The sequence below is a fragment of the Galeopterus variegatus genome, unplaced genomic scaffold, assembly GCF_000696425.1.
Source record: "Galeopterus variegatus unplaced genomic scaffold, G_variegatus-3.0.2 Scaffold3904, whole genome shotgun sequence".
Taxonomy (NCBI): domain Eukaryota; kingdom Metazoa; phylum Chordata; class Mammalia; order Dermoptera; family Cynocephalidae; genus Galeopterus; species Galeopterus variegatus.
Window position 1 is genome coordinate 150,807 of NW_007730015.1, and position 13,721 is coordinate 164,527.

The following is a 13,721-nucleotide window of genomic DNA, read 5'->3' on the forward strand; positions in this document are numbered from 1 at the left end:
CAGGGGAGGCTGGGGTGAGGGACTCAAGCCAGGAGCGGGGAAGCTGGGGCATGGTGGGGTCACTCGCCCACTGCCCAGCTCAAGACCATGGCTTGTGGCCATGGCTTGCCAGGGTTACCCTGATTCCTGAGGCTTTGGGGGTAGGGGCAGGACCCTGAATGCCCCAGGATCCCTCCCACCCATGGTACAAGGCATTAAGGGCACCTCCCTCACCAAAGGCTGCCTGCCTCCCCATAGCCCAAGACCAATGGCGGGGCTGAACGCAGGCCCCCTCTCATCCCGACGCTCACCTGAGACCAGTTCCCCACAGCCCAGGTGGCTGGACAGGGCACGTGGCGGTTGCAAGGGGTTTCGTCAAGGGGCTGGGGAAGGTGCTCACAGGCGGACAGCTCCAGGGCCTTGTGCTCATCCAGCCCCACGCTGCGGATGCAGAGCACAGCCCGGCGGGAAAGGCCCCGAGGCCCGCAGGAGCTGGAGCACAGCTGCCACTCACCTGCCCACCACCTGGCGAGGGGCACACGGGTGACATCAGCATTGCACTGGACAGGTGGCATTGACAGGCTTACAAGCAGGGAGGGCCAGGCCAGGTCAAGCTCCCAGGCCCTCAGGGTTCAGGTGCGGTCAGGTCTGAGTCCAGTGGATGATTCCCCAGAGCTCCTGCCCCCAAAGCCTCATAACACGTCATAGCCCCCTTTACTCCTGCCACCCTCACTCCAGCGGACCTGGGCAAGACTGAGGCCTAGTCCACATCCAAGAACCCAAAGAGGAGTGGCCAGTGGCATCTAGGCTTGTGCTGGTTGCCCAGGGGCACCCCAGGCCCAGGCCAGGATTGGGGGCTGCCCGGGGCTGGGGCTTTTGCCTTGGAAAGAGAGGCCAAGGGCCCGCTCCTTCTGCTCCTTCACAGGTTCCCCCAAACATAGGGGCCTGTAGCAGGACCAGGACACCTGAGGGTCGGGAGCCTGGTGAGGAGCAGTGGTCAGGGTGGTCTCACCTAGCAGGGCAGGGCTCCTCGTTGCACTTCCTCTGGTGGTCATCGGGACGGGTCAGGGGGTCACAGTGTTCCTCATCCACAGGTCCTGCCTGCCGCTCCATGCAGTACACACTCTGCCTCTGCACGCCTGGGGGCCATGGGGGCTCAGCTTGGGCCTGGCACCCAGGGTGCCCCTTGCCCAAGCTGCCCTGCACCCAAACATATGGCCACACTCTCCCTGCCCAGAACCCTCCCAGTGCAGGGCCTCACTGCCTATGTCAGGATGAAGGCAGACCCCCACGACCACCTCCTCACCGTCCTCCCACCTTTGCCCCTGCCTCTGCAAAGCAGCCTCCCCTCCGAGGCACCCTTGGGTGCAGCAGAGTGTGGAGGTTTAGTGGGTTGGGTGCCCAGCCACACCAATTTCTCGCCGAGAGGCCTTGGGCAGCTCATTTAGTCTCTCTGAACCTCAGTGTCCTCATCTGTGAAATGGGAGTAACAGTAATACCAGCCTCAAAGCCCTGGTGTGAGGATTACACGTGGTCACGTGTGTGCAGGCTCAGCCCATGCCTGGCACATCCTAAGAGCTCAACAGCTGCAGCCGCTGCTAGTGTGTGAGTCCAACCATCCTCTACTGTCCACACCCCTCCCAATAGGCTCAGAAAAAGTCCAGAGAAGGAATTCATCACCAGGTGGGCACTCCTCCCCAGCCCTGTACCCCAGCTCCCTGCCCCACACCAGCCTTGTCACTGTTCCTGTCCCTCACACCTTCTGCCATTGTCCACCCCCGGGCCTTTGCACAGCTGTTCTTGTCACCTTGAACACTCACTCCCACACAGCCTGCTGAGGCCCAGCAGCAGGACCGCCCCTGGCAGGCTTTGATTCAGCCACGCTCCCTCCCATGCTCCCCTGAGCCTCCAGTCCCACATCCACCTCCCTCCTCCCTCACCAAAAGAATTCTGATTTTATTCAAGGGAGCAATGGGACCTGCTGAGCACATGCCCCACTGCAGCTACCTTGCAACTAGGGAGACTAGGACACAGTCCTGGCCGGGGAGGACAGGGCACATGTCCCTCGCTGGGAGTCAGCCCTTGCCCCTTCTCCTTCTTCCTGCCTGGAACATGGCAAGAGGCCTGGCGGAGAGGATGCATCTTGTGACAAGCATGAAGGAAAGGCTGACACGGTAAGGACAGTGCAATGGAGAGGGACAAAGGCCCAGGTCCCTAAAGACACTGCAGGCTGATCCGCAGCTTGTACTGTGCACTCTGGGACTTCTTTCTGCCTGAGACAAATGACCCTCATCTGTTCCAGCCATCACTGGTCTGTATTTGGGTACTTGCAGCTCAGTGCATTTCTATTTAGTCCACCTTCCAAGCAGCCAATTTGCTGAAAACAACTCCCCAGTGTGCAGTGCAGCAGACGTGTTTGTTCATTTGTTTTCACATTCAACTTAAAGACACTTGTATTAGACAGGATGGCTTAATCGCTTTTGAAGATTTCTGCCAAGATTTAGTGGGCCCGTTTTCATTTTGTCATCATAATACCATTTTAAGGAATGTTCAAATGTCTCTGTTCCAGATTCCTGATACTGAGACCCCTGAACACTGAGGGTCAAAGATGGAAAGACCAAGGGGAAAAAGAGTGGGGAGGCTGAGGGAGCCCTGGAGAAAGAGGGGGAGTTAGTCAAATTGACATATGGCACTTTTTATAAATAGTTTGAAGAAATAAGTAAATGTAGTGAATGGGCCCTTGGGCTCGGAGTCTCGGGGTTGGGGAGGGGAGGTCCCTGCTGTGTCCCGGTCTGCTCCCTCCCTGTCCCTGCTGCATCATTCCTCCTCTCCGTCCTGTCTGGAAAGCCCCTTCTGGGGCCAGTGGCCCAGCGAGCAGCAAGCTCTGGGCCTCTGGGCAAGACTTTGGGAGAGGGAGGGACCAAGTGTCCAGTACGGAGCAGAAACGCAGGCACAAGACCTGCCAGGGCTGAGCCACGAGAACAGGAGGGAGAGAGGTGGCTGGTGCCCGTCTGCAGGGAGAGTGCCGGCAGCTCACCATGTGCCAAGTATGGGGCCCACCTCGCCTCATCTACCCTCCCAGTGGAGCTATGTGATGGGCTACCGCTAGCCCCCTTTTACAGACGAGGAACTGAGGTTCAGAGAAGCAAAGTTCCAAACCCACGGTGGCCCAGCAAATAAGCACTGAGCCCGAGGCTGAAGCCGGGCGTCCTTGCCCAGAGACAAAGCCCCTGCTGGGAGCAGCTGTGCCTGCCCCTCTTCTCACCTGTGCCACAGGTGACTGTGCACTTGGTCCAGGGCCCATAGTGCCAGGAGAACTCAAGTGGCTGGACCTCGTTGGGGCCATCTGCCTCCCTGTGGATGGTGTACTCGTAACGCACCCCAGGGTTGCTCTCCTGGAACAGGAGCTAGGGCAGGCAGGTGGGGGCCCTTGAGCACGAGGTACACTCTCCATCCACCCAGGACCTGCCACCCCGAGTAAGCACCCTAAAGGAGCCGACCCCAGCCACCTCTGTGAACTCGGGCTACACACCATGAGGCCATTTTAGAGATGGTGAAACCAAGGCAGAGTCCTCAGCAGTGGGGCCCGGCCCAGAGCCAGGCTCTGACTACTCCAGGTAATCTTCCAGAATGACACCCAACCATGGGGGCTGGGCCCTAGGGACTCCACCTCTGCTCCCCACACCTAGGCCTCCAGAAGCAGGCACCTGGATCCAGACAGGCTCCATGGTGGGTCCTGGGGATGTGAGGTTCTCCCAGTTGCCCTTGCGCGTGTATGTGAAGGTGGTGCCCGCCACCTGGTAGTCCCCGTTCCACTGGATGGTCCAGCCACCATTGAGGAAGTACTTATCAGGGTCCTCGCTCCGCAGGGCCAAGAAGTTGGCAGCCTCGGCCACCTCCTCGATGCGGATCTCGTGCGCACCAGCTGGGATCAGCCCCACGTCCACGTACCCTGTTGGCCAGGGGTTGTGCATAGTTCGTGCCTGCAGGTCAAAGGGTTGGCTGCGCCCGTTCCCCTTCCCTCCCCTCTCTTCTCACTTGCCCCTGCCTGCTGATGCCGAGGACTTCGCCATTCGCTTAAGATTCTGAGGTCCCCCCAAAGGCAGATATTTAGATCTATCCTAGTTCGCCCAAATCTGAGACAGGCCCTGCAAATTCTGCCCCATGGCCCATGGCCCATCACCACCTCCTGGGGACATAAACTGGCTGTTGCCACAGGGCTGGGACCATCTTCTACACTCAAGACCAGCATAACCTTTGTAAAAAACCAAACCACCTGGGCCTTTGTCCTGAGACTGACTCCTCACCCCTATACAGCCTGTTTCTGTTCCTTCACGTAGGTAACACCCATCACGTGCCTGGCACCACCAAGCACTTTACCCGATGTTAACTCATGGTAATGACCCTGTAACATAAATACTGTCATTAGCCCCATAATGACAGTTGAGGAAACGGAGGCACAGAGAGGTCAAGTAACTTGCACGAGGGTCCTGCTGGGACAGGATCAGGCTCTGGGGTCTGTGCTTTACCCAGCACGCTGTACTGCATCTCTGGGATGCAAACTGAGTGTCCTGGCCAGGCACTCACGGCCCCATGGGCAGCTGCGTTCCTCACCGCTGCGCTGCTGCGACAGGCTTCAGCCCAGCTCTTTCCTCCACTTGGAATGCCCCTCCCATCTGGTCTGAGTCCTTTAAGACTCAGCTCAACTTCCGCCTCCTACATAAAGTCTTCCTGACCTGCCCGGGTCAGGACGTCTTCCTCGGTGCTCCCACAGCCCTCCGCGCCTCCCTCCACCGCATTTGTCACACTGAAAGCTTCTGTCCCCCTGTCAGACTCCTCACCTCCATGTTCCCATCACCTAGCACACAGCTGGCACTTAAGTAATGTGTGCAAAACAGACCCCAAGGCAAAGGAGTAAAGCTGAGGGGGGGGGGCGGTCTCTGCAGCAGCATAAGAAAATAACAACCCTCTGAAAGGGCCAGGGGCTATATGCAAGCCTAGCTGGTCCTGCCTGGGGTTCCTGGGATAGGAGGACTCCCCTGAGGACACGTCTCTGCGCCTGGGCCAGGGTACCCCAATTCCTGCAAGGATGCCAGACCAAGCAAGGAGGCTTCCCTGCTTGCCATCTCTATCCTAGATGGGGAGCATGGGGCCGAGGGCAGGGGCTTGGGGGAGAAGAGGAAGGGGCCACCAGGTTAAGAGCATAGCTCCCCTCCCCCCAGTGGTCCCACCCCATACCCAAGCCCTCGGCCTCCTCGAAGGTCCTGCTCACGGTGTGGCAGGTGGAGCCGTTGCCGTGGCACACGCCGCAGCGGTCCTCCGCAGCGCCCGAGTCAATCTGGAAGTCGCAGCCCACATTCTGCAACACACAGGAAGGGGAGACCCCTCCTGCTGGGCTGCCAGCCCTCTCTGGCCCCAGCCTCGGGGGCTGCCAGGGCGGGAGGAGAGAGCTCGCAGTGGGGGTCGGGAGCCCTCGCTCTGGGCTCTACCCCACCATGTTGTGCTGTCTGACCCCAGGGGATCCCTCTACCACACTGAGCCTCAGTTTCCTCAGATGTGAAGCGGGAGATCAATCCACCCCTGAGAGGTGTGTTGTGAGTGTCACATGAGACCAGAGATGGGAAAAGTTCTATAAAAGGCTGTTTGGGGCAGGCAGGAGGGCTGGCACACCACGGGCTGGCACAGCATGGGCTCCTGACCAGCATAGGCAGGGATTTTCCAGAAACAGCATTCAGTGTTAGAGGGGTTAGCAACTCCCTGCTGTCCTCCTCTGAGCCCAGGCCTGCACGCCCCAGTGGCTTAGAGGGCAAGGAGCAGGGGCAACAAGGTGGCTGGGGACATGGGCAGGAGGAGCAGCCACCACTGTTACTGGAAATAAGAACAGGAATTGTCACCACGCACTGAGCATTCACTCTTACCAGCTCAGAGCCCTATGTGTCACCTGTGCCACCTTGTTGAACCCCTTTCTATCACAGAGGAAACTTGCCTGGGGTCATCCAGCCAGCAAGGGGTTGAGAAGCTGCCTGGGCTCTGGTCTCCTGACAGGGGCTGTGTAGGGCAAGCGTGCGGGAGAAGCCACGGGCAGCCGGCAGGAGTGAGGTGGGGACCCGGGGCACAGAAGCAGAGGCTGGGGTGCGAGGCCTGACGGGGATGGGTCCCCAGAGCCAGGAGGGGTGGGGGTGCTTTAGCTTAAAGGACATAGGGGGTAGGGGCTGGGAATCCTAATGGTAAAGCCTGGGGAGAGTGGTCAGAGGGGGACTAAGAGAGAACCAGAGGAGGACCCGGTGCCCACCAGTGGGGCTGCGGGCAGTGCTGGGAGACCCTCTCGCTATCCACGCACACCTTACAGATGCCGTTGATGCAGAGGTCACGGCTGGCCTGGCTCTGGTAGCAGGGGGTGCCATCAACCACAGCGTCCCGTAGCTTCTCGGCAAAGGACTCGTTCAAGGGCCGGCAGTGCAGTTCGCAGGGGTTCACTGGGGACGCAAGTGGAGAGCCGTCAGGGACAGCCAGGGCAGGAGTCACAGAGGCCACCAGGAAGAACAACCCCCCCCCGCCCTCCGCCGTGACATTCATCAATGGCAGGCCGGCAGCTATCTATAAGGCTGCAGACTGGGGAGCCAGGAGTGAGCAGCAGCCCCAGGGGACTGTGGGGGACGGCCCAGGCCTGGGACTGGGGACTGGGCCTCCTGCCCATGTCACTGGATAACCTTGGGTCCACATATCCCAGCCCTCTGGACCTCAGTGGCCCCAGGGCAGCAACACTCACCGTCATTGGCCACAGGCACCCATGTGTGCAGCTGGCCGTTGTAGAGCTTAGCATCAAAGTGGCTGCACTGGACCTGGCGGAAGGAGGGGTGGCCGGGGGGGCAGGCCTGCAGGTTGCAGAGGCGGAAGCGCTTCCGCTCGCCCACGCAATATTTGCCCCTGTATTTGGGCCTGTGGAGAGAGCCAGGGCAGGGCTACGTGAGGGCCCAGAGAGTGCCCACTGTGCAGCCAGATCCAGCAGTGAGCAGCTCCTCCTGCATCCCTCCACCCCCAGGTGCCACTGCCCATCTCTGCTCGTGCTGCTCTCCCCTCCTGGGCTGCCCACCCTCTGGCCCAGATACATTCACCCTGTTTATAAGGACCTAAGGGAAGGTGCTGCAGGAAGCCTGAGCTCTGCCCCCAACCAGCTGTGTGACCACTGTGGGCAAGTCTTTGGCTACCCTCTGGACCTCAGTTTCCTCCTCTATAAAATGGGGCTGGAGCTGCCTTTGCAGATGGCTGTTCAGAGACTGGGACAAGCTGCAGACGTGCCTGGCACCGGCCCGTGAGACCAACATCTTAACAAGCCCTGTGTGTGAAGACTTCCTCCTGGTGGCAATGCTCCATGTCAAGAGGAGGCCCCCAGGGCCCCAGCCCAGCACAGACCTGGAGGCCAGGGGACAGGGAGGGGTACAGGCCACAGTCCTTGCCAAGCACAGGGTCTTAGATGGGGCTGACTGTGAATCCCATACCCCCCTGCGCAGCCTAGAGAAGAGGCGCTCGTCCAAAGGAGCTGGGCAGCCCCTCAGTCTACGGTACTGCTGGCCTCTGAGTCTCACTGAAGCTTCACATCACCTTTACAGACGGGAAAACTGAGGCCCAGAGAAGTGCAGTCACTAACCCCAGGCTACACAGCTGCCCCCAATCTCGGACCCACATTGTACCCCTGATGCTACTAAGCAGCTCTTAGTGAGCACTTACTACAGACGAGTTGCAGGGTTAAATGCCTTACCTGCATTAACTACATTTACCCCTGGAAACAGCTTTAGTAGGTGAACACTGCTATTACTCCATTATACAGATAAGGAAACTGAGGCCCACAGAAGGGATGGAATAGGCCCTTGAATGAGAGGTGGAGAGGGGATTTGAGCCCTGATCCGTCTAAGGTCCAGGGCCTACGCTCTTAATCATCGCCCTCTCTTGGCCCCTCCAGCCAGCTGTTGCTTTGTTGTGTGGCCTTTGATGAGTCTCTCCAGCCTCTGGGCCTCAGTGTTCCCCTCTCTGCAGTGGGGTCAGCAGTGGGGACCCTGTCAGCCTCCAGAACACTCTTTGGAAGTGACCCAAAGTGGCCTAGACATCCAGTCTTGGCCACTGTAGGGACACTTCTGAGAGCTGGAGCCTGGGACAGAGCTAAGCTCCCTGCAATCAGCTGACTCTAGTCAGGTCCCTCGATCCCATTGCCCTGGACACCCAAAGCCCCACACTCACACAGGCTGCGTGCACTGTCGCTCAGTGCTCTGCACACCCACGCCACAGCTCCGCGAGCAGACGGACCAGGCGCTCCAGCCGGACCAGCCACCATCCACAGCCTCGGGCCGGAAGCCCGCAGGCACGCACTCCCCAGTGAGACACCACTACTGAGACAGATGGAGGGGGGTAGAGCAACCCCACCCCCAAGCCTATCAGTCATCCTCACCTTAGTGAGAATGAGGTGGGCAGAAGGGCCTAGAAAAGCATAGAGGGGAAGGATCAAACGTGTGAGTGAGGCCCCTGACAGTCACCCACAACCCACAGGTGCATCGTGGAGCTGAGCAGGGAATGAAACAGAGCCCACGGTTGTCTACGAGCGGAAGACACCTTGGAGAATCGTGGAATCAAGCCCTGCCCCGCCCCTAATGCCTCCATTTTGCAGATGGAGACTTGGGCCAGAGAGGGTTGGGGGTCCACGAAGAGCACAAGCAAAACTCTAAGCTAAGGTTGACCCCAGGGCGCAACAGCGGGAATTCTGGCCTCTCCCCCCGCCCCCCACACAGCTGGGGGTGAAGGCATCCCCTACCTTGCTCTCCCCACACCTGGTGCCATCCACAGCTGCATCCAGCTTGGAGTGACAGGTGGTCCCCACGGAGCACCAGAGTGTGTGGCAGACATTCTGCATGGAGGAGGGCACAGGCCATACCCTCACTCCCTCCCCAGTGCCGCCACCTACCCTGCCCCCTCGCTGTCCCCAAAAGTCCCCTGGATACCCCTACACATGCTGGGGGTCTGCAGAAGTGGGGACCTCCAGAGATCCCCTCTTATCTTCTGAGTCTGCTCCCCCATCCCACCCCCTTCCTTTCTGGGGGCCCTGCGCTGCGGCCCCGAGGCTCAGGTTTGCTGCTCAGAGCAATCTCCAGCTGTTTACACCTCTTCCAACCCCAGCCCACCCCTCTGGAAAGACCCTTTAGAAGCTATGGGGTCTCCATCACATGCCCGTGCCCATCCCTTCAGGCCATCCTCCCCAGGACCCCACCGCAAAAGTTTTATTTTCCCTCTTACAGGCCAGCTCCAGTGAGGTTTGAGGGACTTACCCAAAGTCCCACAGTTGGTAAGTGTTCGTCCCAGAATTCAAACCTGTGTCTGTGGCCACCCACCCCCAGGGGTCTCCCACAGGCCACCTATGTCTCATGGTGCCATGTGGGGGCCCAGCCCAGGCTAGAGGGTTTCTCCCAGGCTGGCACCTGCAGGCTGGTGAAAGCTGTCCTCTGAGTCCTCGTCCCCGGGGTCACCACTCCCCGTGCCCACACATGCCCCCACTCACATCCATGTCATTGCAGAAGTTGGAATAGCTCCCATACTGGAGGCGACACTGATGGTTCACATCATAGAGCACACCAGGCGGCACTAAGGGGAAGTCGATGACGTCCTTGGCAGGAGAGTCGTCCAGGCACAGGCCCCACCCACGGCTACAGGGACGGGACAGGATGGTGGGGGACAAGAGGCCAGGAGGGTAGGTGAGGTGGATATGGGCACAAAGCCCCAAACCTGTAGAACTTGCAGAAAAACTTCAGCCTCCCCACTCGGCCCAGCCGATCCTTTGACTCTGGCCTGGCCTGGGAGGCCCTCCCTGCCTCTCCCGTCTCACCTGGGCACTGCGGCCTGGCTAAACAAATACCCCCGCTCCCCAGGGCCAGGCCCTTGCACAGGCTGTCGCCTCCACCTATTCCTCCACCTCTACTGGCAGAGCCTCTCCTCAAGATGCGGCCTCTTGGGCCACCAGCCCTCGCGCAGCCCATCCCTGCAGCCTCCACCTCCCGGCCCAGGCCCTGGAGCCAGGCCGGACAAGGATCTGGAGAACTTCACATCACAGCTGATACGACAGAGAGCCTCAGATGGCCCCACCCAGGCAGAGACCTCGGGTCATCTGTGAAAGGACGAGGACCCGAAAGCAGCCCCTGCTATGGGATAGAGCCTGGGACAGCTCTGCCTGCCTCCCCGCGCCACCCCCAGGGCTGGCTTCCCTGCCTCTGTCACTCATTTACTCTCGCCTTCCCCCAGCCAGCATTCCCTGGCAGAGGAAGGGGAACTGGGTAGACACAAGCAGGCACAGCCTGTGTCCATCACAAGCTCCTGCTGGTGTGCTGTAGTGAAGATAAGCCTGGCCAGATAGCACCACAGGGCAGGGAGCAAAGAGGCAGGGCCCCTGGGGCGGGCATCCCAGGCCGCCTCTGCCACTGCCTGGCTCTGTGCGCCACTCGGGTGCCTCTGGGGGCCAGGGCCCATCCCGCCGCCCCTACAGCAGTGCTTAGGAGCTTGAGTGCCCTGGCACGCTGACCAGCCACCCAAGGCTCACTGCTGTCCTGGAGGAGTCACAGGAGGGTCTGGGAGCCTCCCAGGGGCAGCAGTGGGGAAAGGAGCCATGCAGACCACCAGGGCTGGGGGTGACTCAGGCAGAAGCAACAGAGGGATGAGGACCAGCAGGACTTGGGGCCACTGGCCAGGAAGGGGAGGGGGCAGCAGAAACCCTCCAGTTTTCCAGTCTGAGAGGACTGAAGGCATGTGGTGCCAAGCCGGGGAGCCAGGATGAGCACATGGTCCTAGCTGGGGCAGGCAGGGGTGAGGGGCACAGGAAAAAAGGGCAGAAGGATGGATCCTGGGACCCGGCAGGGAGAGGAGGAGGACACACCAGGGGACGTGGAGAGGCTGGGAGAAGATGAAGGGGTCAAGAAACAGGCCAGTGCTGCTGAAGGTATGTGTGGGGACGGGCTGGGAGGGTGGGTCAGACACCAGAATCCTGGAGTCTAGGTATCAGAGGTGGGGGCCTGGCAGCTGTGAGACCTGGGCTGGGGTGGGTGGTCTGTACGGTCTCCTAAGTCCACTGGCCAGTGATGGGCCCCTGGCTCCACCCAGAGCAGCAGGGAACAAAGCCTCTGTGACTAGACTCCTGCAGAGGACCCCAGGGCTCCTCTTGGCACCACCCAGACCACCTGTGCTGGCTGGAAATGGATCCTTCTAACAAAGGTGTTGGCAAGTGAGCAGCTGTCGTATGCAGCCCCATGACCACACGCCAGGCCGGCTGTGGGTGCCTGGCATGCAGCTTCTCACGTGCTCTTCACAACATCCTGGGCAGAAGACATCCTCCTCTCCCCTTGCACACACAGGTCTCACAGCTGCACTGCACTTGCCCCAGGTCACAGGGAGGAAAGTAACGTCCCAGATCTGAAGCCAGGCTCAGGCTGCCAGGGCCATGCTATGTCCTGTCACTGGGCTGCCCCAGTGCAGGGCTCCTCCCATCCAACTGCAAGCCCAGCCCAAATACTTCACCCCAGATATAAGTTCAAAACCATGGCAGCTGAGTCCTGGTGGGGAGAAAGGAGTGTTCCGAGTGCTCCTATGGCTTGGGGCTCCCCGGGCTGCACCCTGGGGCAGAGCATCAGCTGGGGGTGGCAGGGTCAGCCTGGCCCTGGGCTCCCTCTTTCCCCCTAGCATGCCATGGTGGCCTAGGGGCTCACCCTCCCCTCTGACTCTGATTCAGAGGGTCTGATGTGCTTCAGCCCCACACCTATAGCTCCCAGGCCCCATCCCAGCCTGTCTGTCTCCTGGCTGGGACCCAGCACTGACATGCAGTGCGTGTGGCACCTGTGGGCCTGCTACTGGGCAGTCAGAGCAGCAACAACCTATCAGGCCCACCCTGTGCATATGTGAGAAGCTGGGGGCACGAGAACCCACTGCCAGCATTAGGGCCACATTCAGGCCCAGGTGGTGTCTGGGGAGTCCAAAACCTGAGTTCTATACTCCACCCAGCTGTGGGTGCCATGTGGCCCTGGGTCACCCCTCGCCCTCTCTGGGCCATCATGTCCTTATCTACCAGAGTCTGCTCCCAAGCTACAGAGGTATAAATAGCAGTGTAACTTGGAAAAGTCACACGGGCAGCCGCCTGCCGGCCCTTCCTTCCTCCGGCCAGCTCACTGCCGGGTTCCTCACGCTGCCGACACACACCCGCATCCCTGAGCCCGTCAGCCTTTCCCTTCGGGCCCCTTCTCGTGCTAATTATAGTGGGGTGGGTGGCCTCACATGGGCTCAGAGCAGACACTGGGTGGAAGCTCACTCTCACCTCAAGATTGCAAAGAGCTGCCCACCACCTATGGGAGACCTGCGTGCCCTCTCCCCTCGCCACCTGGGGGATCTAGTCGTAGAGTGCTTGATGGTGGGGCCACAGGGTGATGTGAAGGACCCCACCTATGATCGGGCCTGCCTCTCTCCCTGCAGAAACCCTGACTGCCAGGGTACCCCCTCCTTACCCCCTGGTCCAAGTAGAGGCTTGTGAAACACTGTGACCTCTCCCCAGGGTCCCCCTTAGAGTTCTTCAGGTCAACCTTGTTGGACTGGCTCCAGAAACTTCCCTCCAGCCCCATCACCACCTCCTGAAGATTCTTTACCCCACCCCACCTCCACCTACAGCATCCTTCTTCCCAAGGACGTTCCTCATCAGCCTTGAGGGGCAGCTCTGGGGCTACTTCTCAGAGACACTGTCCCTGACCCTGGGAGGTGCTGGTGCCCTCTCCACATTCCTACAACCCCCACAGGGCTGCCTGCCACAGCGCTAAGTACCCCAAATTGTCATCTGTCTGTCTCTCCCAAATCGTGTGAGGGCCTTGAAAACAGGCACTGCAAGTGGTTCCTTTACCACCGTATACCCCACACAGAGGGCCGGGCTTACACTGGTGCCTGTGGACACAGCAAGAGTGAGCGTTTGGATTCAGTCGTGTCTGGGTCTATGTGGCCTGATAAACCTCTATTTGCAGGTAGCCGAGCAGCATCAGGTCCAGCGGGGATAGCAGGGTGGTCTGTGAGTGTCTCCGAGACTCCCCCAAGCAGCAGAAACACAGCCTGAGCCCACATTTGGCACCTTCTATGAATCTGTTAGGGTGGCTTCTGTCCTCTGTGTCCTGCCCCCAGCAAGGAGATGGTGGGCCAGGGGCTGGGGGGACGGGCTGATGCTGCCCTGCTTTTCTGAGCACCCCTCTCCTTCCACCTCCTGGGCCTCGGGATCCTGCTGCTGCCTGACTCTCAGGCTGGAGAGGTGAAAGTGTAAACTGACCTTGAGGAGATGAAGTTCTCCCCCGTCCTGAGCACCCCTCAACTGGTGGGGCGTGGATCTCTCAATCTTTCTGCCTCTTCCTGGCTCTTCCCCGTGCCAAGGCTCTGGGAGGCACCGGCTGGCTCGGGCTCTCACCCTCCCACCCTCATCCCAGGCCCCAAGCCAAGCCTCTCTCGCATTCCAGCAGCTGAATGAGGACAGAGACCCATCTGTCTGTCTGTCATTCCTGGAACTAGGGTTCTGGGCAGCACCCTGGGTGGGGACAGCTAGGAACAAGCCCTGGGGGTGTTGTGGAGGCAGCTACTATTCTGATTTTCCAACCCTTCTCTCATTCTCTGCCCCTCTTCGGAGGAGACACATGCTCCTCTGCAGCCACAGGCCACTTCCCTGCTCAAGTCCATATGATATATCACTTGGT

General features: G+C 59.9%; 1 protein-coding gene across 1 annotated transcript in view; it reads right to left on the reverse strand.

The window, feature by feature from the left end:
- Positions 1-13,721, reverse strand: part of ADAMTS7 (ADAM metallopeptidase with thrombospondin type 1 motif, 7) — a 37,725-nt gene that overhangs the window by 7,834 nt on the left and 16,170 nt on the right. The window contains exons 9-18 of the mRNA XM_008586261.1: positions 9,524-9,668; positions 8,783-8,875; positions 8,215-8,360; positions 6,749-6,918; positions 6,322-6,455; positions 5,218-5,338; positions 3,687-3,931; positions 3,245-3,386; positions 992-1,118; positions 291-504 (exon numbers count right to left, since the gene is read on the reverse strand). Coding sequence (XP_008584483.1) covers positions 291-504; positions 992-1,118; positions 3,245-3,386; positions 3,687-3,931; positions 5,218-5,338; positions 6,322-6,455; positions 6,749-6,918; positions 8,215-8,360; positions 8,783-8,875; positions 9,524-9,668 — 1,537 coding nt within the window. The remainder of the gene's footprint in view (positions 1-290; positions 505-991; positions 1,119-3,244; positions 3,387-3,686; positions 3,932-5,217; positions 5,339-6,321; positions 6,456-6,748; positions 6,919-8,214; positions 8,361-8,782; positions 8,876-9,523; positions 9,669-13,721) is intronic.